The sequence below is a fragment of the Nannobrachium achirus genome (genome assembly GCF_963921795.1).
Source record: "Nannobrachium achirus genome assembly, chromosome: 13".
Taxonomy (NCBI): domain Eukaryota; kingdom Metazoa; phylum Chordata; class Actinopteri; order Myctophiformes; family Myctophidae; genus Nannobrachium; species Nannobrachium achirus.
The window spans coordinates 53,270,654-53,298,323 of record NC_137833.1 but is presented as its reverse complement, the minus strand read 5'-3'; the positions used below and the strand labels follow the sequence as shown (position 1 = coordinate 53,298,323).

Sequence of the window (27,670 nt, the reverse complement as noted above, 5' to 3'; positions counted from 1 at the left end):
TGTCTGGGATTTAGAACGCATCAACTGATGGCAGACGGGTTTAGTGAAACATGAGACTTAAAAAAAAATAACTGCACTCGTTATAAAGAGAACGGCATCGTTCACCGTTACTACAAAACAACAAAGATTGAAGAGGGTTTGGATCAAATCAGTGGTTCTTTTTCATGTCAAGGACCCCCCAAATTGACACATATTAGCCCACAGCCACCGATCCCCCATAAAAGAAGCCTTTTAACAACTAATAGCAATGATTCTCAACCATTTTCATTTCAAGGACCGCCCAGTTTGATATGGCCCATTTGATACCATTTTGATACCCCGAATCTACACTGTGGTACAAATGGAACACAATCCATTTGTACGCTCTCAGAGTTACAGACATTTGGTTGGGGACCCCCTGGAACCCCTCTCGAGGACCCCTGGGGAGGCCCCCCTGGAGCCCACTTTGAGAACCACTGGATTAAAGGAACGGTTTGCGTCTTTATCACCTCCATACATATTGTATGTACGTACTGTATATAATATATGAATCCATATTATAGTCCATGGGCCATACGAGATGTCGGTATCGGAAAGGTGGCAAAGGTTATCATGCATTTTTGAAAAGCTCTATATCTGTAGATTATATTTTGGTATGATAACCCTTTCTGAGACACAGCTAAATTGGTGTTATCAGCCGCTAGAGTTGGTGTCCCATTAACTTTACATTACAGGGGAAAAAAGCAAAAGATTAATCTGCTTTAAGTAACATATGAGGGGTCAAACTAGGGGTTTTTCATGATTCTAAATCCATTGCAAACATCTGTTTTGCATAAAAAACATTCATTGGGCTAAAACGGCCCCTACAAAAGTGTGAAAAGTGATGACTCATCACTTTTCATCACTAAACCATAGTCTTGTGGGGCCGTCTTTTAGCCCAAGGAATGTTTTTTTGTGCAAAACTCTAGCGGCTGATAACACCAATTTAGCTGTGTCTCAGAAAGGGTTATCATACCAAATTATAATCTACAGATATAGAGCTTTTAAAAAATGCATGATAACCTTTGCCACCTTTCCGATACCGACATCTCGTATGGCCCATGGACTATTATACTGTAATTATGGAATGCTCACTACAGGACGCTGTCGACAAGCTGTCTCAGCGGTGGGCCGTGGATGATTGGAAAACGTGCTTATCGATGATGGCATCGATAAGCACGATGATGATGACAGTGGTCATTTCATAACAAGATTTCAAACTTTCTTTCAAAACATGGAACAATGGCTCCAGGGAAGCGAAAAGGCCGGGGTTTCTATTAGCCAGGAATCCCCCATTGATGATGTATGTCACTGGTACCAGTGGTACTACAGGCAGGCTGCTGACCTGTCCCCAGCAGCCAACCAACGAGACACAGTCACAGTGATTAGACGGAAACGGCGCCATCTTATAACGATCATCATTCCGTCGTTGTCGGGTAGAAACCTTGTATCTCCAAGTTTCAAATGTGTATGTTTTTTTTTTGCGAAGCGAAGCCCTGCTTCATCAGACAAGGCCGTCGCACGAAAGTAGTGAAAACAGCCGATCTACAAGCACACAACGCCTCGCGGTGCGAGGCGTTGTGTGCTTGTAGATCGGCTGTTTTCACTAGTTTAGTTATTTTTTTTTAAATGATAAAAAGGTTTCCACCCGACAACCACGATTAGCAAGGACTAATTATGTGAAGATGGGGTTGGGGGAAAGGGGGAAACATGGGTGAAGAGTGCTCCTTCAAGAGTGGCCTTCTCATCGCAACGCCTCTAAAACAATCTGTATCATAAAGTGATTAAAAAAACGACATATTATTATATCACCTCCTTGGTCTCTTGCCTATGATCTCCTTCACACCAATATTCAACCTGCTGCAGTATATGTTAGTATCAGTATGTCTGTGGGTATCTCGGCCACATTGCCAGCCCGGGGAAGAGAAGGAGGCTGGCTTTGTGGGTGTCATCGACCACAGAAGAGTCAAAAGCATAGCAGTAGGTCTCTCTCTTTTTTTTTAAATTAAAATCATCAACCACATCATGGTGATCATTGCACATTCTAGAATCCAGAGCTGGAATGGTGGTTTGAGGAAAGAATCCAAGTTTGAAAAGCTGTAGAGCTGTTGTTGATGCAGCTAATTACTGTATATTATGTTAAAATGAGGCATATTTGCCAAGTAAAGGACCAAGGCAAAAGTACCAAGCCTCAAGGGATTGTCACGGTAACAGAAAGGGGGACATTTTCAAAAAGCACGATCATCATCACGATCATCTTCATCATCATCATCCTCCTGTCATTCATATCATGCACTGTGTGGTGAACCTATCGAAAACAACCAGTTAAGCTCGAAGAAATAACTAAAAAAAATAAAGGTGTAAAGACAAAAAATAATTCACATTTTCTACTGTAAAATACTGCTTGCTCCCTTTTAGGGGTGCAACAGTTAATGACACTAATTGATAGTGAAACAGTGAAAATAGCCATTTACGAGTTAATGAGCTTGTAGATCGGCTATTTTGGCTGTTTTTTTCTTAACACCATTGTAGAACGAAATATAAAATAGGGCTAAAGTGGTTAATCAGTCAGACTCATCGATTTAGTTGATTATAAAAAATAAAATACATTTAAATTTGAAACCCTTCTCGATTATCCGATTAATCGAAAAAAGTAAACCGATAGAATATTGCAACCCTATTCCATTTGACATCCCAACAGAATGGCTCGGGGGTCGCACGCATTATAAACGGCCCCAGATGCTTAAATCTCATTATGAAACAAGTTAAAAAATAGAAAATAAAAAAAAAGGAAAGGGAGCAATACAGCATAATGCCATTAGTGTACAGTACATCAAGGAGTGGTCTGGAAAAATAGATGTGGAAATCCTGTCTGTGGAGACGTTATATAAAAAAAGTGCCAGTTGGACCAGAAACGTACTGTGGTTTCCTGGGCCCAGCTATTAGTGTGGTGTTCATAATAGTTCATAGTTCATTTTTTTAAAGATCCTTCATATGGTTTGGTCTTATTTCCACGTTCTTCATTTTGATTGCTTTGTCTCTGGTGGTCCACCCAGCTGAAGATGTCCAGTGAGTGTCTGTGTCCTCTCAGTCTGTCTGTCTGTCTGTGTGTCTGACACAGTGGGACATGTCCTCCTCTAAGCCAGGCTTCTCTGACGGGGCTTTATTCTGGGGTAGAGCTGTTGGGAGGACAGGAGACATAAACCCAGTTAGAACATTATTTTATGCTTTAACTATTGAAAAATAGCAGATATACAAGCTCACAGCGCGGCACCGAGTGCCGCGCTGCGAGCTTGTAGATCTGCTATTTTTGAAAAATCATGAAAATTAGAATTTTGACCCGATTCTATAAGTGTCTTTTGAATCCTTCTAAGGTTTTTTGAAAAACCTATGTTTCTATGTCAGCAATCTGGCCAGCCATCGTTAAAGAAAAGGTCCTTTTCACTTGAACTGGAGCTCAGTTAGTCTGTTCTTAATCTTGAGAGACTACTATGTCAGTGGTTCTCAAACATTTTCATGTGAAGTACCCCCAAAATGATATTTATTTGGCCACGGACCCCCATCTCAAAATATCTAGTTCCAGGGACCACCCCAGAAGCAAATTTTGAGTTACAAACGTTCGCTTTAAAAATACATATATTCAAAGATTTGCACACATTTTCACAACTTTTTCAAAAATAGCAGATCTACAAGCTTGCAGCGCGGCACTCGGTGCCGCGCTGTGAGCTTGTAGATCTGCTATTTTTCAATAGCTAAAGCATTCAATAATTCTAGGCCTAAATGGGTTAAGGGACACAACGTTAAATCCAGGGGCTCCCAATCTTTGCAGCTCAAGGCCCAAAAAGATACATTTGGTGTCTCCCCGGAACCCAAACGTATAATTATGAATTAAAGGTAGGGTAAGTGAAATTTTTGTTTTTGTTAAACATTAAACATTATCCCCGGAAGCAACTAGGGGTTCAGAGTCTTGCTCAAGGACTCTTCGACACCAACTCTGGAGGAGCCCGGGATCGAACTGGGAACCCTTCGGGAACCCTCCGTGTTCTAAGACGGCAACTCTACCCCTGAGCCACTGCCGCCATTATTAATCACTGCTACAGAGTTTTATATATGTATATGTTTTGTAACAGTCTCCCTGTCTCAGAACAGAAAATATTCTTTTAGGTGGGTCGGAAATTTTAAACCAATTATAAGAGAGAACCCATTTATCAGTGTCAATTATATACAGTAGTGTTCCAGTTCCAATTGTGTCTGCTCATTTCTTTGTGTCATCGCTTCCGATACCACTTGTTTAACCTGTATCCTGTATGAGTTCCTGATTGGATAAAATCTGTATCCCAACCAAAAAAGGTTGATTTATTCTGTTTATTAAAGAGCTGAAGAAACAGGGAGACACCTGTTACTGAACAAAGACTCTATAGCAATGATTACTATCGGATTATATTCGTCACTGTCTGGCCAAAACCTCTTAACTCCATTTTTGAGGTTTTTGATTTCTTTTTGCATAAATCAGGGCTATTGAACACTCTTTACATCTGAGTGTTGGTTAAAATAATATTGAACCAATGGAAAGTAGTAAAAAGTGCTTGGGCCAAAACCTCCTAACTCCACACTTTCTGCCAAACCAGCTAACTCCACCCGATTGGCCCTCTCTTGTTTTCATAAATATGTGCTATTGAACACCCTTTACGTCTGTGTGTTGGTTAAAATAATATTGAACCAATGAAAAGTAGTAAAAAGCACGTCGGTCAAAACCTCCCAACTCCACTTGAACTCATTTTCAAGAAAATTAACATTTTGGAGTTTCGGCCCGAAAGCCGATCAAGCACTGTGAAAATCGTTCTGCCACTGGCTATCATTATCTTCCTCCGTGAACTCACCCCTAGCAGGTTCCGGGGGATGTACCCCTCGGCGCCGGCGGCCGTGCGCGCCCACCACCACTCCACCTCGTCCTCGTCCTCCCGGCGCACGATGGCCATGCAGTCGCCCTCGTGGTAGGACAGCTCGTCGGCGTTCTCGGCGGCGTAGTCCCACAGGCCGTACACCACGCCCCGGTTCATGATGCCCATCTTCTCCTGGACGCCTGGGGAGTGGGGGAGAGGTGGGGGTTATGACCTGAGGACCTGATTCTAAAAAATGCCCTGCTAAGGTTCTTGTTAAACCTGTGATCAGTGGTTCTCAAACATTTTAATGTCAAGGACCCCCCCGGTATTATATGTATTTAGCAGCGGACCCCCATCTTAAAATATGTCGTTCCAGGGACCACCCAGAAGCAATATTTGAGTTACAAATGTTCGCTTTTTAAAAAATATATTCAAAGACTTGCAAAAATTAGACGGAAACGGAGCCATCTTATAACGACCATCATTTTGTCGTTGAAAAATAAAGCTCCGCATTGTGAGCTATAGATTGCCTATTTTTTGGCAGAGAGTGTGAAAAGAGACAGTATCAAGTACGTTATTTCCAGGTCAGTTTTACCAATCATAGAGGGTTTAAATGGTGCCTGATATGCAGCTTGGCAAATTAAAGGTGAATTGATCCCAGTGCATGACAGAGGACAATCTCACGATAAATCTAAATCTCCACGCTATGATTATGTTTTTTAATCACAATAAACAATAATAAATCACACACACACACACACACACACAGTCTTACCGTAGAGGAACTGGGAGCACTGCGTGTATCCCTCCTCCATCTCCTCACACTTATCAGCAGCAGTCTGCATGTCGCTGTAGGTCATGGCGAACACCGCCGCTCCAGACTCCACCAGGAACTTACACACCTGCACGTTGTTACAGGAGGCCGCACAGTGCAGCGGCGTCCTGAGACAGACAGAGAGACAGAGAGAGAGAGAGAGAGAGAGAGAGAGAGAGAGAGAGAGAGAGAGAGAGAGAGAGAGAGAGAGAGAGAGAGAGAGAGAGAGAGAGAGAGAGAGAGAGAGAGAGAGAGTTACAGTTTACAACCGCATTTTCTGGGGTCATTTTACACAGGACTTAATTGACAAAAAAGAAAGGTTAGGATAGAACCTTGTCTCGCGTAGCCAGAACATCTACAGGTATTTGAGCACTACACCCTAACTACACCCTTCCTGGCTGTATATAAAATCAGGAAAATGTTAAATGGTAAATGGTGCATTTATATAGCGCTTTTATCCAAAGCGCTTTACATAGATTGTGCATTACATTCACACATTCACGCACACATTCATACACCGGTGGCGGAGGAAACCATGCAAGGTACCAACCTACTCACCGGGAGCAATTAGGGGTTCAGAGTCTTGCCCAAGGACCCTTCGACATTAACTCAGGGGGAGCCCGGATTCGAACTGGGAACCCTTCGGGAACCCTTCGTGCTCTAATAACGGTTTCTCTACCCCTGAGCTATGCCGCCCCTCAAGCTGGCATTTCTCTTAAAAAAATACATTTTAACATATCTTTACATTTTATGTTTACATTTAGGGCTGTCACGATTATGGCATCTTACATGACGATTAATTGTCACTCAAATTACTGCGATTAACGATTTAATTGTGTTTTTGTCGTTGACAATTACATTACTGTTTGGCTTTTAGGCTTTGAAGTTGCACATGGCAGATATGACACATAACCTAAACATACAAAGAAAATATGAAATATTTGATAACTTTATACTTAAAAAAAGAACATTGATAGTGGAAATAGCCGATCTACAAGCTCACAATTGTGAGCTTGTAGATCTGCTATTTCCACTATTTCTGAAAATGTTTGTAAAGTATGAGCATTTTTCAACATTCACGATTATAACAAAATATTTGCGATTATGTCAAATAATTGCGATTAGACGATTATATAATAATCGTGACAGCCCTATTTAAATTTTTTCTAAGCAGCAAGCTATATATCGTCATTGTCGGGTGGAAACCTTGTATGTCCAAAACCGTTTGTTTTCATCATTTAAAAAAAATGAACTAAACTAGTGAAAACAGGCAATCTACAAGCACACAACGCCTCGCACCGCGAGGCATTGTGTGCTTGTAAATCTGCTGTTTTCACTACTTTTGTGCGACGGCCTTGTCTGATGAAGCAGGGCTTTACTTCGCGGGGCTTTACTTTCCATACATATGGAAAACATAATGTGATTTTTCGTCATCACGATTGTAACGGCGGCCACTTACCATCCGTCGCTGTCTGCAGCGTTGACGTTGACTCCAAACTGCACCAGGAACTTGACGATCTCTGTGTGTCCGGCACACACAGCGTTGTGCAGGGCAGTGATGCCCTCGTCGTTGGGCTGGCTCGGATCGTCCACCTGGGGGCGCCGTATTGACTTGTTAGTCACAGAAATACAGGCACTGGGGCCTGGTCTGAGCTCCAGGCACACCTGTCAGCTGATGGATCTTGTATATCTGCTACTTTCGAATGGCCAAATAGGCTGATGGATCTTGTATATCTGCTACTTTCGAATGGCCAAATAGTACCAAACACCAGTGGTGGATAAAGTACTAAAATTCTTTACTTAAAAGTATCAGTGATGGAATATAGAAATACTCTGTTACAAGTAAAAGTCCGGAAATTCAAAATGTACTTGACTGAAAGTACAAAAGTATTGGCATAAAAATGTACTTAAAAGTAAGTAAGTAAAGTAACTCGTAAAAATCTTTTGAAAGCTCACAATGTGTCGCGATGAGATCGGCTATTTTCAAATGGCCGAAATGTAAATAGGGTTGAAGTGGTTAATGTTTAGTGATAATAATCAATTGAAATTAGACGTTTGCCCCGGGAACCAAACAACCGATCTACAAGCTGTACGTGCGCGACACGACCAACACTGGTCCCGACCCACTGTTGGGGAACTAGGGATGGGACGATAATCGTTATTGTCGGTTATCGTGATAAAAAAAACATGAAACCGCGAAATTATCCTCCGTCATGCACTGGGATCAATTCACCTTTTATTTGCCGAGCTGCATAAACGACAACGATTATCGTCCCATCCATTACCATTTAAACCCTCGATAAAACTAACCTGGAAATAACATACTTGATAGTCTTTTTTTCACTCTCTACCAAATCTCTTTGCCCAAAAAATAGCCGACCTTCAAGCTCACAACGCGTCGCAACCGTAATGCGTTGTGAGCTTGTAGATCTGATTTTTTTTGGCAAATGTTCCGCCACCGGGATAATGTTGGGGATATTTTGATTATCGCGATAATATTGTAAATCACCATTTCTTTGGTCACAATAATCGGGACATGAAACTTTCATATCGTCCCATCCCTAAATGGGAACCAGTGCTCCGGGATGCTCCGATCACTTTTTTGGAGGTTTATTTCCGATCACCGATTTATTTTTTCATGATCCGCCGATACCGATTTATTTTGAAAGGAAAATATTTAACCTCTGTTATAGATGATTATTGATTAATTACGTATGTAGTAATAAAATACAATGTCAAATGCAAAACATTAGCATGCCATACAGTTGAATTATTGCAAATTATAGAAACATGAATTCAAAATGATTTAAACTAATATACCTAACAAAAGGATGTCTGCAGTTGCATTACTTCCACCACCAAACGTGTTCTACCAATCAGACTGTGCTGTGTGGCAACAGCTATTTAGGGTGTAAACTTAGCAGCTATATTATAAAAGATCCACTTTCCGGATCGGTGACGGCCGATCGCATCATTAATTGAATAAATCGGCTAATTTAAATCTGCCACCGATCGATCGGAGCAGCTTCCTCACCTCGTAGATGATCCTCTGCACCAGGTCAAACTCTCCCTCCAGCGAGGAGTCCAGCAGCAGAGCCAGCGGGTTGAACTTGACCCTCATGCTGTGGCTGATGCGCTCCGAGCCGTTCTTACGCAGGTTGGTCCTCTTGCCCTGCAGAACACAATCACACCACCGGTGAGGCACAGCGCGGCAGCAGAGGCATCGGGAGTCCCAAGCAGCAACACAAAACAAATGAAATAAAGAAAGCGAAAGAGACTAAATCTATGTGTTTGCGTCCAGATAATGTCCGCCTGCTTCGGTGTTTCGAAGCAGAAAAAGAGGAGGTGCTCGTTTCAAGAGGCTCTTAACCTCACCACTAATCCAATTCAGCAATGAAGGGTGGCTTGCTGTACCAAAAACGCACCCTTTTCGCTGAAAGATTGTTATGCAATCTGTTATTGTTGTACAAATCCTGTCTGGGGTTACGGGGCACAGGGCAGGACCCAGGGCAGCCAGAGAGAAATGGGACATAAGCAGAGGTGGGAAAGTAATGAATAAATACATAGACTCAGTAATTAAGAAGTACAATTAGTTATTCATTACAAGTAGTTTTGTAGATTTAGATGATTAACAAGTACTTTTATTTTTGGCACCGTAGTAATATTTTGATGCAAACACTTTTGCAATTTTGAATAAACGACTGACTTGCAACAGAGTATTTTTACACAGAGGTATTGCATTATTACTTTTATTATATTTTTCCTCCTCTGGTCAGAGCACTGATTGTCAGTGGTGGGAAGTTCAATTCTTTTTTTTAAGTAAAAGTATCAATACTGCAATGTAGAAATACTCTGCTACAAGTTAAAGTCCAATATTAAAAATATATATATTTTAGTTATAGTACAAAAGTACTGGTATCAAAATGTACTTAAAGTACCAAAAGTATAAAATAGTCATTAAGCAGAATGTCCTATTTCGCAAGTTTTCAAATGAATAAAATGTATACAAATCTTTTGAAAACTAAAATATTTTCAAATGGCCGAAATGTATAATACTGTAGGACTGACGTGCTTTAATGTATGTTTTGTAATAAAAATCAAAATCTAAAAAGAAGTAGTAACTAAAAGTTTTAAATAATTGTAGTCGAGTAGAAGTAAAAGTACAGAAAATTGGAAATACTCCAATACACCACTGCTGATTGCTGGTTGGTTTGACACTTTTAGGGCAAGACCTTCCACCTCACGGTTAAAGGCATACCTTGATGAGAGCTTTCTCAGGGCCTTCGTCGTCAAAGGTTTGTCTGGCCTTGGCAATAGCCATGATGACTCCCTGCATGGCTGGAGTCAGCATCATCTGGACAGGGAACAACATACAAGCACATAGATGTTAGAAACTACATTCCTATCCACATCATCATAGCCATGAACAGAAGACGTATGGATTAAAAACACACACGTGTGACATAACTCAGTGGTTCTCAAAGGGAGGCCCAGCAGCCGGTGGGGACCCCCAAGGATCCTTGAAGGGGTTCCAGGGGGTCCCCAGCAAAATGAGTGAATAAAGCCCTTTGCATACAGGGAGGGAGGGCGAGCTCTCTTGGACAATATTGTCTGTTTTGTCCGTGTGGAAAATCAGACCCTGTGTGCAAAAAAAACCCTATTTTATACTTCGGATATTCAAAGATAGCTATGAGCTCACAACGCATGGCGACGCGTTGTGAGCTTGTAGATCGTCAATTCCCAATATGAACATTTGGGGAATCATTTGTAAGATTTTAGTCAAGATTTTTGAAAAAGTCCCCGACATAAAAATGTAAATAAAAAAGAACCACCGATACAATCCGACCACATTTTACGAACCTCTTCGTTGTATCCGTCTGCGTCCGCTCGGACCATGATGCGTCCCACGTTGGGGATGTCCACCTCTGACACCACGTTCTCCGCCGGGGGCTGGCGCCGTCTCCTTCTGCGCCTGGCGGCACCCTCGTCCTCCGACTCCGCCTCCACCTAGGGATGGGACCATAATCCTTATTATCGTTTATCGTGATAAATAACCCATTTAGGCCTAGAAATGATTGAATGCTTTAACCAGTGAAAAATAGCAGATATACAAGCTCACAGCGCGGCACCGAGTGCCGCGCTGCGAGCTTGTAGATCTGCTATTTTTGAAAGAGTCGTGAAAATGTGTGCAAATCTTTGAATATATGTATTTTCAAAGCGAACGTTTGTAACTCACATTTTGCTTCTGGGTGGTCCCTGGAACTAAATATTTTGAGATGGGGGTCCGTGGCCAAATAAATATCATTTTGGGGGTCCTTCACATGAAAAGGTTTGAGAACCACTGGCTTAGTTCATTTAGAATATTATAACTAAATACAATCTTTGTGACAAAGCATTACAGCATTATTTTCATTCCTCTCACCCTCAGTGCCGTCTGGTTCTGCCTGTTCCTCGCGCTGCTTCTGTTTGAAGTTCATGACACCATGGTGCATCACCTCCTCTCCTCTCCTCACGAGGCACGTTGACCCACGTCTTGTGTCCAAATGTACACAGCGTCGTCTCATGTTGTCCCAAGTTGTTTAAAGAGCAATTGAACAGAGCAATGTGACATCTATATACATCCCTTGACATAGTTTGAAGCAACACTCAACTCATGCGTCTGCTCCTAGGTAAACAGAGAAGGAGAGAGAACACTTCCTGGTCAGGTGATTGGGGAGAGCCAACCGGCTGCCAGGAGAATGTATCCCATGGGCTGGGGGGCCATGGCTGGCTTGATTGGTTACGTGGTTTGGGTTTTCTAGCGTAGCTGCCATGGCAGCTAGTGTCAATAGCGGGAGATAGGTTCTTATTTCACCAGACTCTACCTGGCTCCAGGGGGTTGAGGGGGGCCGCGGCCGCTTCGCGGCCGCAGCCAGAGCACGCAGTCCGGCTTGGGTGCCCTCCGAGACCTCGGTGTCTGAGTCTGGAGCTCTGAGAGAAAAAAAAAAAAAAAAAAAAAGCCAGCTGCTAAGCTGAGCTGACCTGTGCGTGCGTGCATTCAGTGCAATGTGAATGCATGTGACTAATTGATAGGAAGATAGAGAGATAGATAGATACGTAATAAACATGATTTGGTACAAGCCCAACTAAAAGGAGATCCCAGTAATGTTGTTGGCTTATTTCCACAGGGAAGTCATTCATGAATGAACTAATTATTGATATAGGACTGTCATAGGTATACAGTGTCATTGACAGTACAGTTCACTGGTACAAGGTCAACTAAAAGGAGATCCTAGAAAAGACTAAGCTTATTTCCACAGGAAACCATTGAAGTATCTCATATAACATTGAATGACGGATAGAACAAAGCACTATGCAGGGGAAACAATTTAAAAAATAAAACAATAAAAACAGCCGATCTACAAGGCTGCATATGTGAGCTTGTGGATCAGCTGTTTTGGGCGCCGCCACTGTCGAGGCTGACAAATGAATGATTGCGACCGTCAGGTCGCAGTTACTATCGAAACCTCGACCAGCTGTCTGTATGTCCGTCACACTTTTGCACTGCTCATATCTCTGCAACCTATCTCTGCAACCGCTGGCCGATCCGTGCCAAATTTTGCACAGACAGTCCTTGCCCTCCACCCATCGATTCTCTCCTCCTCTTCTAGCGCCACCATGAGGCGAAACCCATTCTGGACACTACTCCTACAGATTTTGCCCTAAAATCACGCAAATCGCCACGCAGTATATATTAGGGAGTCTTACTGGTTTAATTATTTATTTATCCATGCCAAACGTTGCACACACACACACACACACACACACACACACACACACACACACACACACACACACACACACACACACACACACACTCACACTCCTTGGCTGTATTTATTTAATGAATGAATGAATGAATTAATTATTTCCCTGTCTGCACCAGGCCGAAAGGACACATTGGCCCCGGCAACTAACTTTCCCCCGACTGCGTAGGCTACTGATTCTTTAAATAATTAATTAATTAATTATGGCCCCGCCCCCTGCACTGGCTGGGCTCACTGGTACAAGGTCAACTAAAAGGAGCTTTATTTATTTCATTAATTATTATTATTATATGAGGCCCCTGTCGAGACTGACTATTTATTTATTTATTTATTTATTTATTTATTTATTTATTTATTTATTTATTTATTTATTTATTTATTTATTTATTTATTTATTTATTTATTTATTTATTCATTCATTCATTCATTCATTCATTCATTTATTTATGTATTTATTTATTTCCCTCCCGACTATGTTTCCTTCCATCCATCCATCCATCCATCCATCCATCCATCCATCTTCAACCGCTTATCCGGAATCGGGTCTCCGCCCCCCCCCCCCCCCCCCCAGGCGTCTGCCTATCGGCTAAATAAATAAATAAATAAATATATATAAACAAATAGCGTACATCTTTCTTCCTTCCTTCCTTCCTTCCTTCCTTCCTTCCTTCAATAAATAAATAAATAAATAAATAATTAAATAGCGTGCAACCTTTCTTTCTTTCTTTCTTTCTTTCTTTCTTTCTTTCTTTCTTTCTTCCTTCAATAAATAAATAAATAAATAAATAAATAAATAAATAATCTCATTTACATATTGTTATGTAAATGAGGCTACATTAATTATGCAAATGATTATTATGTAAATGAGGCTGCATTAATTATGCAAATGAGGTTGGGGGCGTGGTCTGCATTAATTATGTAAATGAGACTGCACAACTTGCATTCGACGTGCGCGTCTTGTTGCTAATTAATTGGAAATGCGTGTGGGTGTGGTGCGCATACATTATGCAAATGAGGCTGTTAAGTGGCGTTTCCCAGCGCGTAAAAAATGCAGACGGCCGTATGTAAATGAAGGGGAGGAGCTTAGTCGACATATGCAAATTTGGGGCGGGCGTGGTTTGGAAATGCGTGTGGGCGTGGTGCGCATACATTATGCTCGCATACATTATGCTAATGAGGGCGTTAAGGTAGGTTTCCCAGCGCGTAAAAAATGCAGACGACCGTATGTAAATGAAGGGGAGGAGTTTAGTCGACTTAAAAAAATTGGGGGCGGGGCATGGTTTGGAAATGCGTGTGGGTGTGGTCCGCATAAATTATGCTAATGAGGCTGTTAAGTGGCGTTTCCCAGCCCGTAAAAAATGCAGGCGGCCGTATGTAAATGAAGGGGAGGAGCTTAGTCAACATATGCAAATTGGGGGCGGGGCGTGGTTTGGAAATGCGTGTGGGCGTGGTGCGCATACATTATGCTCGCATACATTATGCTAGTGAGGGCGTTAAGGTAGGTTTCCCAGCGCGTAAAAAAAGCAGACGACCGTATGTAAATGAAGGGGAGGAGTTTAGTCGACTTAAAAAAATTGGGGGCGGGGCATGGTTTGGAAATGCGTGTGGGTGTGGTCCGCATAAATTATGCTAATGAGGCTGTTAAGTGGCGTTTCCCAGCGCGTAAAAAATGCAGGCGGCCGTATGTAAATGAAGGGGAGGAGCTTAGTCAACATATGCAAATTGGGGGCGGGGCGTGGTTTGGAAATGCGTGTGGGCGTGGTGCGCATACATTATGCTCGCATACATTATGCTAATGAGGGCGTTAAGGTAGATTTCCCAGCGCGTAAAAAAAGCAGACGACCGTGTGTAAATGAAGGGGAGGAGTTTAGTCGACTTAAAAAAATTGGGGGCGGGGCATGGTTTGGAAATGCGTGTGGGTGTGGTCCGCATAAATTATGCTAATGCGGCTGTTAAGTGGCGTTTCCCAGCGCGTAAAAAATGCAGGCGGTCGTATGTAAATGAAGGGGAGGAGCTTAGTCGACATATGCAAATTGGGGGCGGGCGTGGTTTGGAAATGCGTGTGGGCGTGGTGCGCATACATTATGCTCGCATACATTATGCTAATGAGGGCGTTAAGGTAGGTTTCCCAGCGCGTAAAAAATGCAGACGACCGTATGTTAATGAAGGGGAGGGGCTTAGTCAATGTATGCAAAAAAGTTTCGTCACCAACGCACGCACGCACGCACGCACGCACGCACGCACGCACGCACGCACGCACACACGCACACACACACACACACAGATGACATACTTAAACACTTTATCAAAGCATCATTACAGAGTACAAACCACTTTGTGATGATGCAAGTGTACCATAAATAACAAACAATACAAAAAAAGTGTCCCAATTTCATTACGTCAATGTATTGTTATTTCCATTTTCTCCAAGTTCAGGCCCAGTCCCAGGCAGGCACATCATTGTAAACATAGCTGAGTGGGCCTAGCACCATTTCATTACTATTATATACTAGCCTGAAAATATTCCTTACAGCAGGATCCTATCTATACCCAGGGGCTATACGATGATATCATGTCATGATTCCATTCAGTTGTAGTCTGTGCAGTCAGTGTCACCTGCTAGTTGTCCCATAGTCAGTGAATGCCAACTGTGTGTGTGCAACGTGCGCACACGCACACGCTCTGCACACACACACACACACACACACACACACACACACACACACACACACACACACACACACACACACACACACACACACACACACACACACACACACACACACACACACACACACACAATGTTCTTTCTTGGTGCATTGAATAAAATCATGGAATCTTAGGTTAAAATCCGATATTCTAAGCAAGAGATCAGTGTGGTAAGATACCTTTTGTTACGTACCCCCAGTCTCCTAAGATAACACTCAAGAGAAATGGCACCAAATGGCCAGAAACGAGTATAAAAATCACCACAAATACTTAGTAGTACAAAGTATTTTTATTGTAAATGTGGGAAATACTACGTGTGTGTGTGGTTACAGTATATTGCCAAGAGGACAAGAAAATAGAACGATAGGTAGCAAAAATAAATATATCTGCGTTGACAGCCATGATGTCTGGGATTTAGAACGCATCAACTGATGGCAGACGGGTTTAGTGAAACATGAGACTTAAAAAAAAATAACTGCACTCGTTATAAAGAGAACGGCATCGTTCACCGTTACTACAAAACAACAAAGATTGAAGAGGGTTTGGATCAAATCAGTGGTTCTTTTTCATGTCAAGGACCCCCCAAATTGACACATATTAGCCCACAGCCACGGATCCCCCATAAAAGAAGCCTTTTAACAACTAATAGCAATGATTCTCAACCATTTTCATTTCAAGGACCGCCCAGTTTGATATGGATTAGGCCACCAACCCCCATTTGATACAATTTTGATACCCCCAATCTATACTTTAGTACGTACAAATGGAACACAATCCATTTGTACGCTCTCAGAGTTACAGACAACTATCAGACATTTGGTTGGGGACCCCCTGGAACCCCTCTCGAGGACCCCTGGTGGGGCCCCCTGGAGCCCACTTTGAGAACCACTGAATTGAAGGAACATTTTGCGTCTTTATCACCTCCATACATATTGTATGTACGTACTGTATCCATATTATACTGCAATTATGGAACGCTCACTACAGGACGCCGTCTACAAGCTTTCTCAGCGGTGGTCCGTGGATGGTTGGAAAACGTGCTTATCGATGATGGCATCATCTGTGGTCATTTCAGAACAAGATTTCAAACTTTCTTTCAAAACAAAGGAACAATGGCTCCATAAAGGCCAGGGTTTCTATTAGTTTGGAATCCCCCATTGATGATGTATGTCACTGGTACAGGCAGGCTGCTGACCTGTCCCCAGCAGCCAACCGACGAGACACAGTCACAGTGATTAGACGGAAACGGCGCCATCTTATAACGATCGTCATTTCGTCGTTGTCGGGCAGAAACCTCATATCTCCAAAGTTTCAAATTTGTATGTTTTTTCGCGAAGTAAAGCCCCGCTTCATCAGACAAGGCCGTCGCATGAAAGTTGTGAAAACAGCCGATCTACAAGCACACCGCGAGGCGTTGTGTGCTTGTAGATCGGCTGTTTTCACTAGTTTAGTTATTTTTTTTAAATGATAAAAAGGTTTCCACCCGACAACGACGATTAGCAAGGACTAATTATGTGAAGATGGGGTTGGGGGAAAGGGGGAAACATGGGTGAAGAGTGCTCCTTCAAGAGTGGCCTTCTCATCGCAACGCCTCTAAAACAATCTGTATCATAAAGTGATATAAAAAAACAACATATTATTATATCACCTCCTTGGTCTCTTGCCTATGATCTCCTTCACACCAATATTCAACCTGCTGCAGTATATGTTAGTATCAGTATGTCTGTGGGTATCTCGGCCACATTGTCAGCCCGGGGAAGAGAAGGAGGCTGGGCTGGCTTCTGGGGTGTCATTGACCACAGAAGAGTCAAAAGCATAGCAGTAGGTCTCTCTCTTTTAGAACGGGTACACATTATTATCATTATTTTAAGCTTTAACTATTGAAAAATAGCAGATATACAAGCTCACAGCGTGGCACCGAGTGCCGCGCTGTGAGCTTGTAGATCTGCTACTTTTGAAAAATCGTGAAAATCAGAATTTTGACCCGATTCAATAAGTGTCTTTTGAATCCTTCTCACTTAACTGGAGCTCAGTTAGTCTGTTCTTGAGAGACTACTATGTTAGTGGTTCTCAAACCTTTTCATGTCAAGGACCCCCAAAATGATATGTATTTGGCCATGGACCCCCATCTCAAAATATTTAGTCCAGGAACCCTCCAGAATCAAAATTTGAGTTACAAACGTTCGCTTTGAAAATACATATATTCAACGATTTGCACACATTTTCACGACGAATTAGCAGATCTACAAGCTCGCAGATCTACAAGCTCGCAGCGCGGCACTCGGTGCCGCGCTGTGAGCTTGTATATCTGCTATTTTTCACTGGTTAAAGCTTTCAATAATTCTAGGCCTAAATGGGTTAAGCAAAATCATCAACCACATCATGGTGATCATTGCACATTCTAGAATCCAGAGCTGGAATGGTAGTTTGAGGAAAGAATCCAAGTTTGAAAAGCTGTACAGCTGTTGTTGATGCAGCTAATTACTGTATATTATGTTAAACTGAGGCATATTTGCCAAGTAAAGGACCAAGGCAAAAGTACCAAGCCTCAAGGGATTGTCACGGTAACAGAAAGGGGGACATTTTCAAAAAGCACGATCATCATCACGATCATCTTCATCATCATCATCCTCCTGTCATTCATATCATGCACTGTGTGGTGAACCTATCGAAAACAACCAGTTAAGCTCGAAGAAATAACTAAAAAAAATAAAGGTGTAAAGACAAAAAATAATTCACATTTTCTACTGTAAAATACTGCTTGCTCCCTTTTAGGGGCGCAACAGTTAATGACACTAACTGATAGTGAAACAGTGAAAATAGCCATTTACGAGTTAATGAGCTTGTAGATCGGCTATTTTGGCTGTTTTCTTCTTAACACCATTGTAGAACAAAATATAAAATAGGGCTAAAGTGGTTAATCAGTCAGACTCATCGATTTAGTTGATTATAAAAAATAAAATACATTTAAATTTGAAACCCTTCTCGATTATCCGATTAATCGAAAAAAGTAAACCGATATTGCAACCCTATTCCATTTGACATCCCAACATAATGGCTCGGGGGTCGCACGCATTATAAACGGCCCCAGATGCTTAAATCTCATTATGAAACAAGTTAAAAAATAGAAAATAAAAAAAAGGAAAGGGAGCAATACAGCATAATGCCATTAGTGTACAGTACATCAAGGAGTGGTCTGGAAAAATAGATGTGGAAATCCTGTCTGTGGAGACGTTATATAAAAAAAGTGCCAGTTGGACCAGAAACGTACTGTGGTTTCCCCGGGCCCAGCTATTAGTGTGGTGTTCATAATAGTTCATAGTTCATTTTTTAAAGATCCTTCATATGGTTTGGTCTTATTTCCACGTTCTTCATTTTGATTGCTTTGTCTCTGGTGGTCCACCCAGCTGAAGATGTCCAGTGAGTGTCTGTGTCCTCTCAGTCTGTCTGTCTGTGTGTCTGACACAGTGGGACATGTCCTCCTCTAAGCCAGGCTTCTCTGACGGGGCTTTATTCTAGGGTAGAGCTGTTGGGAGGACAGGAGACATAAACCCAGTTAGAACATTATTTCATGCTTTAACTATTGAAAAATAGCAGATATACAAGCTCACAGCGCGGCACCGAGTGCCGCGCTGCGAGCTTGTAGATCTGCTATTTTTGAAAAATCATGAAAATTCGAATTTTGACCCGATTCTATACAGTAAGTGTCATTTGAATCCTTCTAAGGTTTTTTGAAAAATCTATGTTTCTATGTCAGCAATCTGGCGAGCCATCGTTAAAGAAAAGGTTCTTTTCACTTAACTGGAGCTCAGTTAGTCTGTTCTTGAGAGACTACTACTGTATGTCAGTGGTTCTCAAACATTTTCATGTGAAGGACCCCCAAAATGATATTTATTTGGCCACGGACCCCCATCTCAAAATATCTAGTTCCAGGGACCACCCCAGAAGCAAAATTTGAGTTACAAACGTTCGCTTTAAAAATACATATATTCAAAGATTTGCACACATTTTCACAACTTTTTCAAAAATAGCAGATCTACAAGCTTGCAGCGCGGCACTCGGTGCCGCGCTGTGAGCTTGTAGATCTGCTATTTTTCAATAGCTAAAACATTCAATAATTCTAGGCCTAAATGGGTTAAGGGACACAACGTTAAATCCAGGGGCTCCCAATCTTTGCAGCTCAAGGCCCAAAAAGATACATTTGGTGTCTCCCCGGAACCCCAAACATATAATTATGAATTAAAGGTAGGGTAAGTGAAATTTTTGTTTTTGTTAAACATTAAACATTATCCCCAGAAGCAATTAGGGGTTCAGAGTCTTGCTCAAGGACTCTTCGACACCAACTCTGGAGGAGCCCGGGATCGAACTGGGAACCCTTCGGGAACCCTCCGTGTTCTAAGACGGCAACTCTACCCCTGAGCCACTGCCGCCGTTATTAATCACTCTGCTACAGAGTTTTATATATGTATATTTTTTGTAACAGTCTCCCTGTCTCAGAACAGAAAATATTCTTTTAGGTGGGTTGGAAATTTTAAACCAATTATAAGAGAGAACCCATTTATCAGTGTCAATTATATACAGTAGTGTTCCAGTTCCAATTGTGTCTGCTCATTTCTTTGTGTCATCGCTTCCGATACCACTTGTTTAACCTGTATCCTGTATGAGTTCCTGATTGGATAAAATCTGTATCCCAACCAAAAAAGGTTGATTTATTCTGTTTATTAAAGAGCTGAAGAAACAGGGAGACACCTGTTACTGAACAAAGACTCTATAGCAATGATTACTATCGGATTATATTCGTCACTGTCTGGCCAAAACCTCTTAACTCCATTTTTGAGGTTTTTGATTTCTTTTTGCATAAATCAGGGCTATTGAACACTCTTTACATCTGAGTGTTGGTTAAAATAATATTGAACCAATGGAAAGTAGTAAAAAGTGCTTGGGCCAAAACCTCCTAACTCCACACTTTCTGCCAAACCAGCTAACTCCACCCGATTGGCCCTCTCTTGTTTTCATACATATGTGCTATTGAACACCCTTTACGTCTGTGTGTTTGTTAAAATAATATTGAACCAATGAAAAGTAGTAAAAAGCACGTCGGTCAAAACCTCCCAACTCCACTTGAACTCATTTTCAAGAAAATTAACATTTTGGAGTTTCGGCCCGAAAGCCGATCAAGCACTGTGAAAATCGTTCTGCCACTGGCTATCATTATCTTCCTCCGTGAACTCACCCCTAGCAGGTTGCGGGGGATGTACCCCTCGGCGCCGGCGGCCGTGCGCGCCCACCACCACTCCACCTCGTCCTCGTCCTCCCGGCGTACGATGGCCATGCAGTCGCCCTCGTGGTAGGACAGCTCGTCTGCGTTCTCGGCGGCGTAGTCCCACAGGCCGTACACCACGCCACGGTTCATGATGCCCATCTTCTCCTGGACGCCTGGGGAGTGGGGGAGAGGTGGGGGTTATGACCTGAGGACCTGATTCTAAAAGATGCCCTGCTAAGGTTCTTGTTAAACCTGTGATCAGTGGTTCTCAAACATTTTAATGTCAAGGACCCCCCCGGTATTATATGTATTTAGCAGCGGACCCCATCTTAAAAATATGTCGTTCCAGGGACCACCCAGAAGCAATATTTGAGTTACAAATGTTCGCTTTTAAAAAAATATATTCAAAGACTTGCAAAAATTAGACGGAAACGGAGCCATCTTATAACGACCATCATTTTGTCGTTGAAAAATAGCAGATCCACAAGCTCCGCATTGTGAGCTATAGATTGCCTATTTTTTGGCAGAGAGTGTGAAAAGAGACAGTATCAAGTACGTTATTTCCTGGTCAGTTTTACCAATCATAGAGGGTTTAAATGGTGCCTGATATGCAGCTTGGCAAATAAAAGGTGAATTGATCCCAGTGCATGACAGAGGACAATCTCACGATAAATCTAAATCTCCACGTTATGATTATGTTTTTTAATCACAATAAACAATAATAAATCTCACACACACACACACACACACACACACACACACACACACACACACACACACACACACACACACACAGTCTTACCGTAGAGGAACTGGGAGCACTGCGTGTATCCCTCCTCCATCTCCTCACACTTATCAGCAGCAGTCTGCATGTCGCTGTAGGTCATGGCGAACACCGCCGCTCCAGACTCCACCAGGAACTTACACACCTGCACGTTGTTACAGGAGGCAGCACAGTGCAGCGGCGTCCTGAGACAGACAGAGAGAGAGAGAGAGAGAGAGAGAGAGAGAGAGAGAGAGAGAGAGAGAGAGAGAGAGAGAGAGAGAGAGAGAGAGAGAGAGAGAGAGAGAGAGAGAGAGAGAGAGAGAGAGAGTTACAGTTTACAACCGCATTTTCTGGGGTCATTTTACACAGGACTTAATTGACAAAAAAGAAAGGTTAGGATAGAACCTTGTCTCGCGTAGCCAGAACATCTACAGGTATTTGAGCACTACACCCTAACTACACCCTTCCTGGCTGTATATAAAATCAGGAAAATGGTAAATGGTGCATTTATATAGCGCTTTTATCCAAAGCGCTTTACATAGATTGTGCATTACATTCACACATTCACGCACACATTCATACACCGGTGGCGGAGGAAACCATGCAAGGTACCAACCTACTCACCGGGAGCAATTAGGGGTTCAGAGTCTTGCCCAAGGACCCTTCGACATTAACTCAGGGGGAGCCCGGATTCGAACTGGGAACCCTTCGGGAACCCTTCGTGCTCTAATAACGGTTTCTCTACCCCTGAGCTATGCCGCCCCTCAAGCTGGCATTTCTCTTAAAAAAATACATTTTAACATATCTTTACATTTTATGTTTACATTTAGGGCTGTCACGATTATGGCATCTTACATGACGATTAATTGTCACTCAAATTACTGCGATTAACGATTTAATTGTGTTTTTGTCTTTGACAATTACATTACTGTTTGGCTTTTAGGCTTTGAAGTTGCACATGGCAGATATGACACATAACCTAAACATACAAAGAAAATATGAAATATTTGATAACTTTATACTTAAAAAAAGAACATTGATAGTGGAAATAGCCGATCTACAAGCTCACAATTGTGAGCTTGTAGATCTGCTATTTCCACTATTTCTAAAAATGTTTGAAAAGTATGAGCATTTTTCAAAATTCACGATTATGACAAAATATTTGCGATTATGTCAAATAATTGCGATTAGACGATTATATAATAATCGTGACAGCCCTATTTTTTTTTTTTTCTAAGCAGCAAGCTATATATCGTCATTGTCGGGTGGAAACCTTGTATGTCCAAAACCGTTTGTTTTCATCATTTAAAAAAAATGAACTAAACTAGTGAAAACAGGCAATCTACAAGCACACAACGCCTCGCACCGCGAGGCATTGTGTGCTTGTAAATCTGCTGTTTTCACTACTTTTGTGCGACGGCCTTGTTTGATGAAGCAGGGCTTTACTTTCCATACATATGGAAAACATAATGTGATTTTTCGTCATCACGATTGTAACGGCGGCCACTTACCATCCGTCGCTGTCTGCAGCGTTGACGTTGACTCCAAACTGCACCAGGAACTTGACGATCTCTGTGTGTCCGGCACACACAGCGTTGTGCAGGGCAGTGATGCCCTCGTCGTTGGGCTGGCTCGGATCGTCCACCTGGGGGCGCCATATTGACTTGTTAGTCACAGAAATACAGGCACTGGGGCCTGGTCTGAGCTCCAGGCACACCTGTCAGCCTAATATATTAGGCTGATGGATCTTGTATATCTGCTACTTTCGAATGGCCAAATAGGCTGATGGATCTTGTATATCTGCTACTTTCGAATGGCCAAATAGGCTGATGGATCTTGTATATCTGCTACTTTCGAATGGCCAAATAGGCTGATGGATCTTGTATATCTGCTACTTTCGAATGGCCAAATAGTACCAAACACCAGTGGTGGATAAAGTACTAAAATTCTTTACTTAAAAGTATCAGTGATGGAATATAGAAATACTCTACAAGTAAAAGTCCGGAAATTCAAAATGTACTTGACTGAAAGTACAAAAGTATTGGCATAAAAATGTACTTAAAAGTAAGTAAGTAAAGTAACTCGTAAAAATCTTTTGAAAGCTCACAATGTGTCGCGATGAGATCGGCTATTTTCAAATGGCCGAAATGTAAATAGGGTTGAAGTGGTTAATTAGTGATAATAATCAATTGAAATTAGAGGTTTGCCCCGGGACCCAAACAACCGATCTACAAGCTGTACGTGCGCGACACGACCAACACTGGTCCCGACCCACTGTTGGGGAACTAGGGATGGGACGATAATCGTTATTGTCGGTTATCGTGATAAAAAAACATGAAACCGCGAAATTATCCTCCGTCATGCACTGGGATCAATTGACCTTTTATTTGCCGAGTTGCATAAACGACAACGATTATCGTCCCATCCATTACCATTTTAAACCCTCGATAAAACTAACCTGGAAATAACATACTTGATAGTCTTTTTTTCACTCTCTACCAAATCTCTTTGCCCAAAAAATAGCCGACCTTCAAGCTCACAACGCGTCGCAACCGTAATGCGCTGTGAGCTTGTAGATCAGATTTTTTTTTGGCAAATGTTCCGCCACCGGGATAATGTTGGGGATATTTTGATTATCGCGATTGTAAATCACCATTTCTTTGGTCACAATAATCGGGACATGAAACTTTCATACCGTCCCATCCCTAAATGGGAACCAGTGCTCCGGGATGCTCCGATCACTTTTTTGGAGGTTTATTTCCGATCACCGATTTATTTTTTCATGATCCGCCGATACCGATTTATTTTTAAAGGAAAATATTTAACCTCTGTTACAGATGATTATTGATTAATTACGTATGTAGTAATAAAATACAATGTCAAATACAAAACATTAGCATGCCATACAGTTGAATTATTGCAAATTATAGAAACATGAATTCAAAATTATTTAAACTGATATACCTAACAAAAGGATGTCTGCAGTTGCATTACTTCCACCACCAAACGTGTTCTACCAATCAGACTGTGCTGTGTGGCAACAGCTATTTAGGATGTAAACTTAGCAGCTATATTATAAAAGATCCACTTTCCGGATCGGTGACGGCCGATCGCATCATTAATTGAATAAATCGGCTAATTTAAATCTGCCACCGATCGATCGGAGCAGCTTCCTCACCTCGTAGATGATCCTCTGCACCAGGTCAAACTCTCCCTCCAGCGAGGAGTCCAGCAGCAGAGCCAGCGGGTTGAACTTGACCCTCATGCTGTGGCTGATGCGCTCCGAGCCGTTCTTACGCAGGTTGGTCCTCTTGCCCTGCAGAACACAATCACACCACCGGTGAGGCACAGCGTGGCGGCAGAGGCATCGGGAATCCCAAGCAGCAACACAAAACAAATAAAATAAAGAACGCAAGAGACTAAATCTATGTGTTTGCGTCCAGATAATGTCCGCCTGCTTCGGTGTTTCGAAGCAGAAAAAGAGGAGGTGCTCGTTTCGAGAGGCTCTTAACCTCACCACTAATCCAATTCAGCAATGAAGGGTGGCTTGCTGTACCAAAACGCACCCGTTTCGCTGAAAGATCGTTATGCAATCTGTTATTGTTGTACAAATCCTGTCTGGGGTTACGGGGCACAGGGCAGGACCCAGGGCAGCCAGAGAAAAATGGGACATAAGCAGAGGTGGGAAAGTAATGAATAAATACATAGACTCAGTAATTAAGAAGTACAATTAGTTATTCATTACAAGTAGTTTTGTAGATTTAGATGATTAACAAGTACTTTTATTTTTGGCACTGTAGTAATATTTTGATGCAAACACTTTTGCAATTTTGAATAAACGACTGACTTGCAACAGAGTATTTTTACACAGAGGTATTGCATTATTACTTTTATTATATTTTTCCTCCTCTGGTCAGAGCACTGTTTGTCAGTGGTGGGACGTTCAATTCTTTTTTTTTAAGTAAAAGTATCAATACTGCAATGTAGAAATACTCTGCTACAAGTTAAAGTCCAATATTAAAAATATATATATTTTAGTTATAGTACAAAAGTACTGGTATCAAAATGTACTTAAAGTACCAAAAGTATAAAATAGTCATTAAGCAGAATGTCCTATTTCGCAAGTTTTCAAATGAATAAAATGTATACAAATCTTTTGAAAACTAAAATATTTTCAAATGGCCGAAATGTATAATACTGTAGGACTGACGTGCTTTAATGTATGTTTTGTAATAAAAATCTAAATCTAAAAAGAAGTAGTAACTAAAAGTTTTAAATAATTGTAGTCGAGTAGAAGTAAAAGTACAGAAAATTGGAAATACTCCAATACACCACTGCTGATTGCTGGTTGGTTTGACACTTTTAGGGCAAGACCTTCCACCTCACGGTTAAAGGCATACCTTGATGAGAGCTTTCTCAGGGCCTTCGTCGTCAAAGGTTTGTCTGGCCTTGGCAATAGCCATGATGACTCCCTGCATGGCTGGAGTCAGCATCATCTGGACAGGGAACAACATACAAGCACATAGATGTTAGAAACTACATTCCTATCCACATCATCATAGCCATGAACAGAAGACGTATGGATTAAAAACACACACGTGTGACATAACTCAGTGGTTCTCAAAGGGAGGCCCAGCAGCCGGTGGGGACCCCCAAGGATCCTTGAAGGGGTTCCAGGGGGTCCCCAGCAAAATGAGTGAATAAAGCCCTTTGCATACAGGGAGGGAGGGCGAGCTCTCTTGGACAATATTGTCTGTTTTGTCCGTGTGGAAAATCAGACCCTGTGTGCAAAAAAAACCCTATTTTATACTTCGGATATTCAAAGATAGCTATGAGCTCACAACGCATGGCGACGCGTTGTGAGCTTGTAGATCGTCAATTCCCAATATGAACATTTGGGGAATCATTTGTAAGATTTTAGTCAAGATTTTTGAAAAAGTCCCCGACATAAAAATGTAAATAAAAAAGAACCACCGATACAATCCGACCACATTTTACGAACCTCTTCGTTGTATCCGTCTGCGTCCGCTCGGACCATGATGCGTCCCACGTTGGGGATGTCCACCTCTGACACCACGTTCTCCGCCGGGGGCTGGCGCCGTCTCCTTCTGCGCCTGGCGGCACCCTCGTCCTCCGACTCCGACTCCGCCTCCACCTAGGGATGGGACCATAATCCTTATTATCGTTTATCGTGATAAATAACCCATTTAGGCCTAGAAATGATTGAATGCTTTAACCAGTGAAAAATAGCAGATATACAAGCTCACAGCGCGGCACCGAGTGCCGCGCTGCGAGCTTGTAGATCTGCTATTTTTGAAAGAGTCGTGAAAATGTGTGCAAATCTTTGAATATATGTATTTTCAAAGCGAACGTTTGTAACTCACATTTTGCTTCTGGGTGGTCCCTGGAACTAAATATTTTGAGATGGGGGTCCGTGGCCAAATAAATATCATTTTGGGGGTCCTTCACATGAAAAGGTTTGAGAACCACTGGCTTAGTTCATTTAGAATATTATAACTAAATACAATCTTTGTGACAAAGCATTACAGCATTATTTTCATTCCTCTCACCCTCAGTGCCGTCTGGTTCTGCCTGTTCCTCGCGCTGCTTCTGTTTGAAGTTCATGACACCATGGTGCATCACCTCCTCTCCTCTCCTCACGAGGCACGTTGACCCACGTCTTGTGTCCAAATGTTCACAGCGTCGTCTCATGTTGTCCCAAGTTGTTTAAAGAGCAATTGAACAGAGCAATGTGACATCTATATACATCCCTTGACATAGTTTGAAGCAACACTCAACTCATGCGTCTGCTCCTAGGTAAACAGAGAAGGAGAGAGAACACTTCCTGGTCAGGTGATTGGGGAGAGCCAACCGGCTGCCAGGAGAATGTATCCCATGGGCTGGGGGGCCATGGCTGGCTTGATTGGTTACGTGGTTTGGGTTTTCTAGCGTAGCTGCCATGGCAGCTAGTGTCAATTAAGGGAGATAGGTTCTTATTTCACCAGACTCTACCTGGCTCCAGGGGGTTGAGGGGGGCCGCGGCCGCTTCGCGGCCGCAGCCAGAGCACGCAGTCCGGCTTGGGTGCCCTCCGAGACCTCGGTGTCTGAGTCTGGAGCTCTGAGAGAAAAAAAAAAAAAAAAAAAAAGCCAGCTGCTAAGCTGAGCTGACCTGTGCGTGCGTGCATTCAGTGCAATGTGAATGCATGTGACTAATTGATAGGAAGATAGAGAGATAGATAGATACGTAATAAACATGATTTGGTACAAGCCCAACTAAAAGGAGATCCCAGTAATGTTGTTGGCTTATTTCCACAGGGAAGTCATTCATGAATGAACTAATTATTGATATAGGACTGTCATAGGTATACAGTGTCATTGACAGTACAGTTCACTGGTACAAGGTCAACTAAA

At 42.2% G+C, this 27,670-nt stretch overlaps 2 protein-coding genes across 2 annotated transcripts in view; both read right to left on the bottom strand.

The window, feature by feature from the left end:
• Window positions 1-3,064: 3,064 nt before the first annotated feature.
• LOC308296798 (apoptosis-stimulating of p53 protein 2-like) lies at window positions 3,065-11,273 on the bottom strand. Its single transcript, XM_080740123.1, has 8 exons — window positions 11,138-11,273; window positions 10,576-10,722; window positions 9,974-10,069; window positions 8,750-8,887; window positions 7,175-7,308; window positions 5,677-5,843; window positions 4,899-5,101; window positions 3,065-3,197 (listed from the first exon to the last, which is right to left on the bottom strand). Exons 2-8 carry the CDS (start codon window positions 10,609-10,611, stop codon window positions 3,156-3,158), a joined length of 816 nt encoding a protein of 271 aa, XP_080596249.1. The 5' UTR covers window positions 10,612-10,722; window positions 11,138-11,273; the 3' UTR covers window positions 3,065-3,155.
• Window positions 11,274-18,714: 7,441 nt separating this feature from the next.
• Window positions 18,715-27,670, bottom strand: part of LOC308297435 (uncharacterized protein) — a gene marked incomplete at both ends in the record, with an annotated part of 31,577 nt that continues 22,621 nt past the window's right edge. Inside the window, 7 exons of the mRNA XM_080740841.1 lie at window positions 18,715-18,756; window positions 20,464-20,666; window positions 21,296-21,462; window positions 22,771-22,904; window positions 24,438-24,575; window positions 25,660-25,755; window positions 26,262-26,414. Coding sequence (XP_080596967.1) covers window positions 18,715-18,756; window positions 20,464-20,666; window positions 21,296-21,462; window positions 22,771-22,904; window positions 24,438-24,575; window positions 25,660-25,755; window positions 26,262-26,414 — 933 coding nt within the window. The remainder of the gene's footprint in view (window positions 18,757-20,463; window positions 20,667-21,295; window positions 21,463-22,770; window positions 22,905-24,437; window positions 24,576-25,659; window positions 25,756-26,261; window positions 26,415-27,670) is intronic.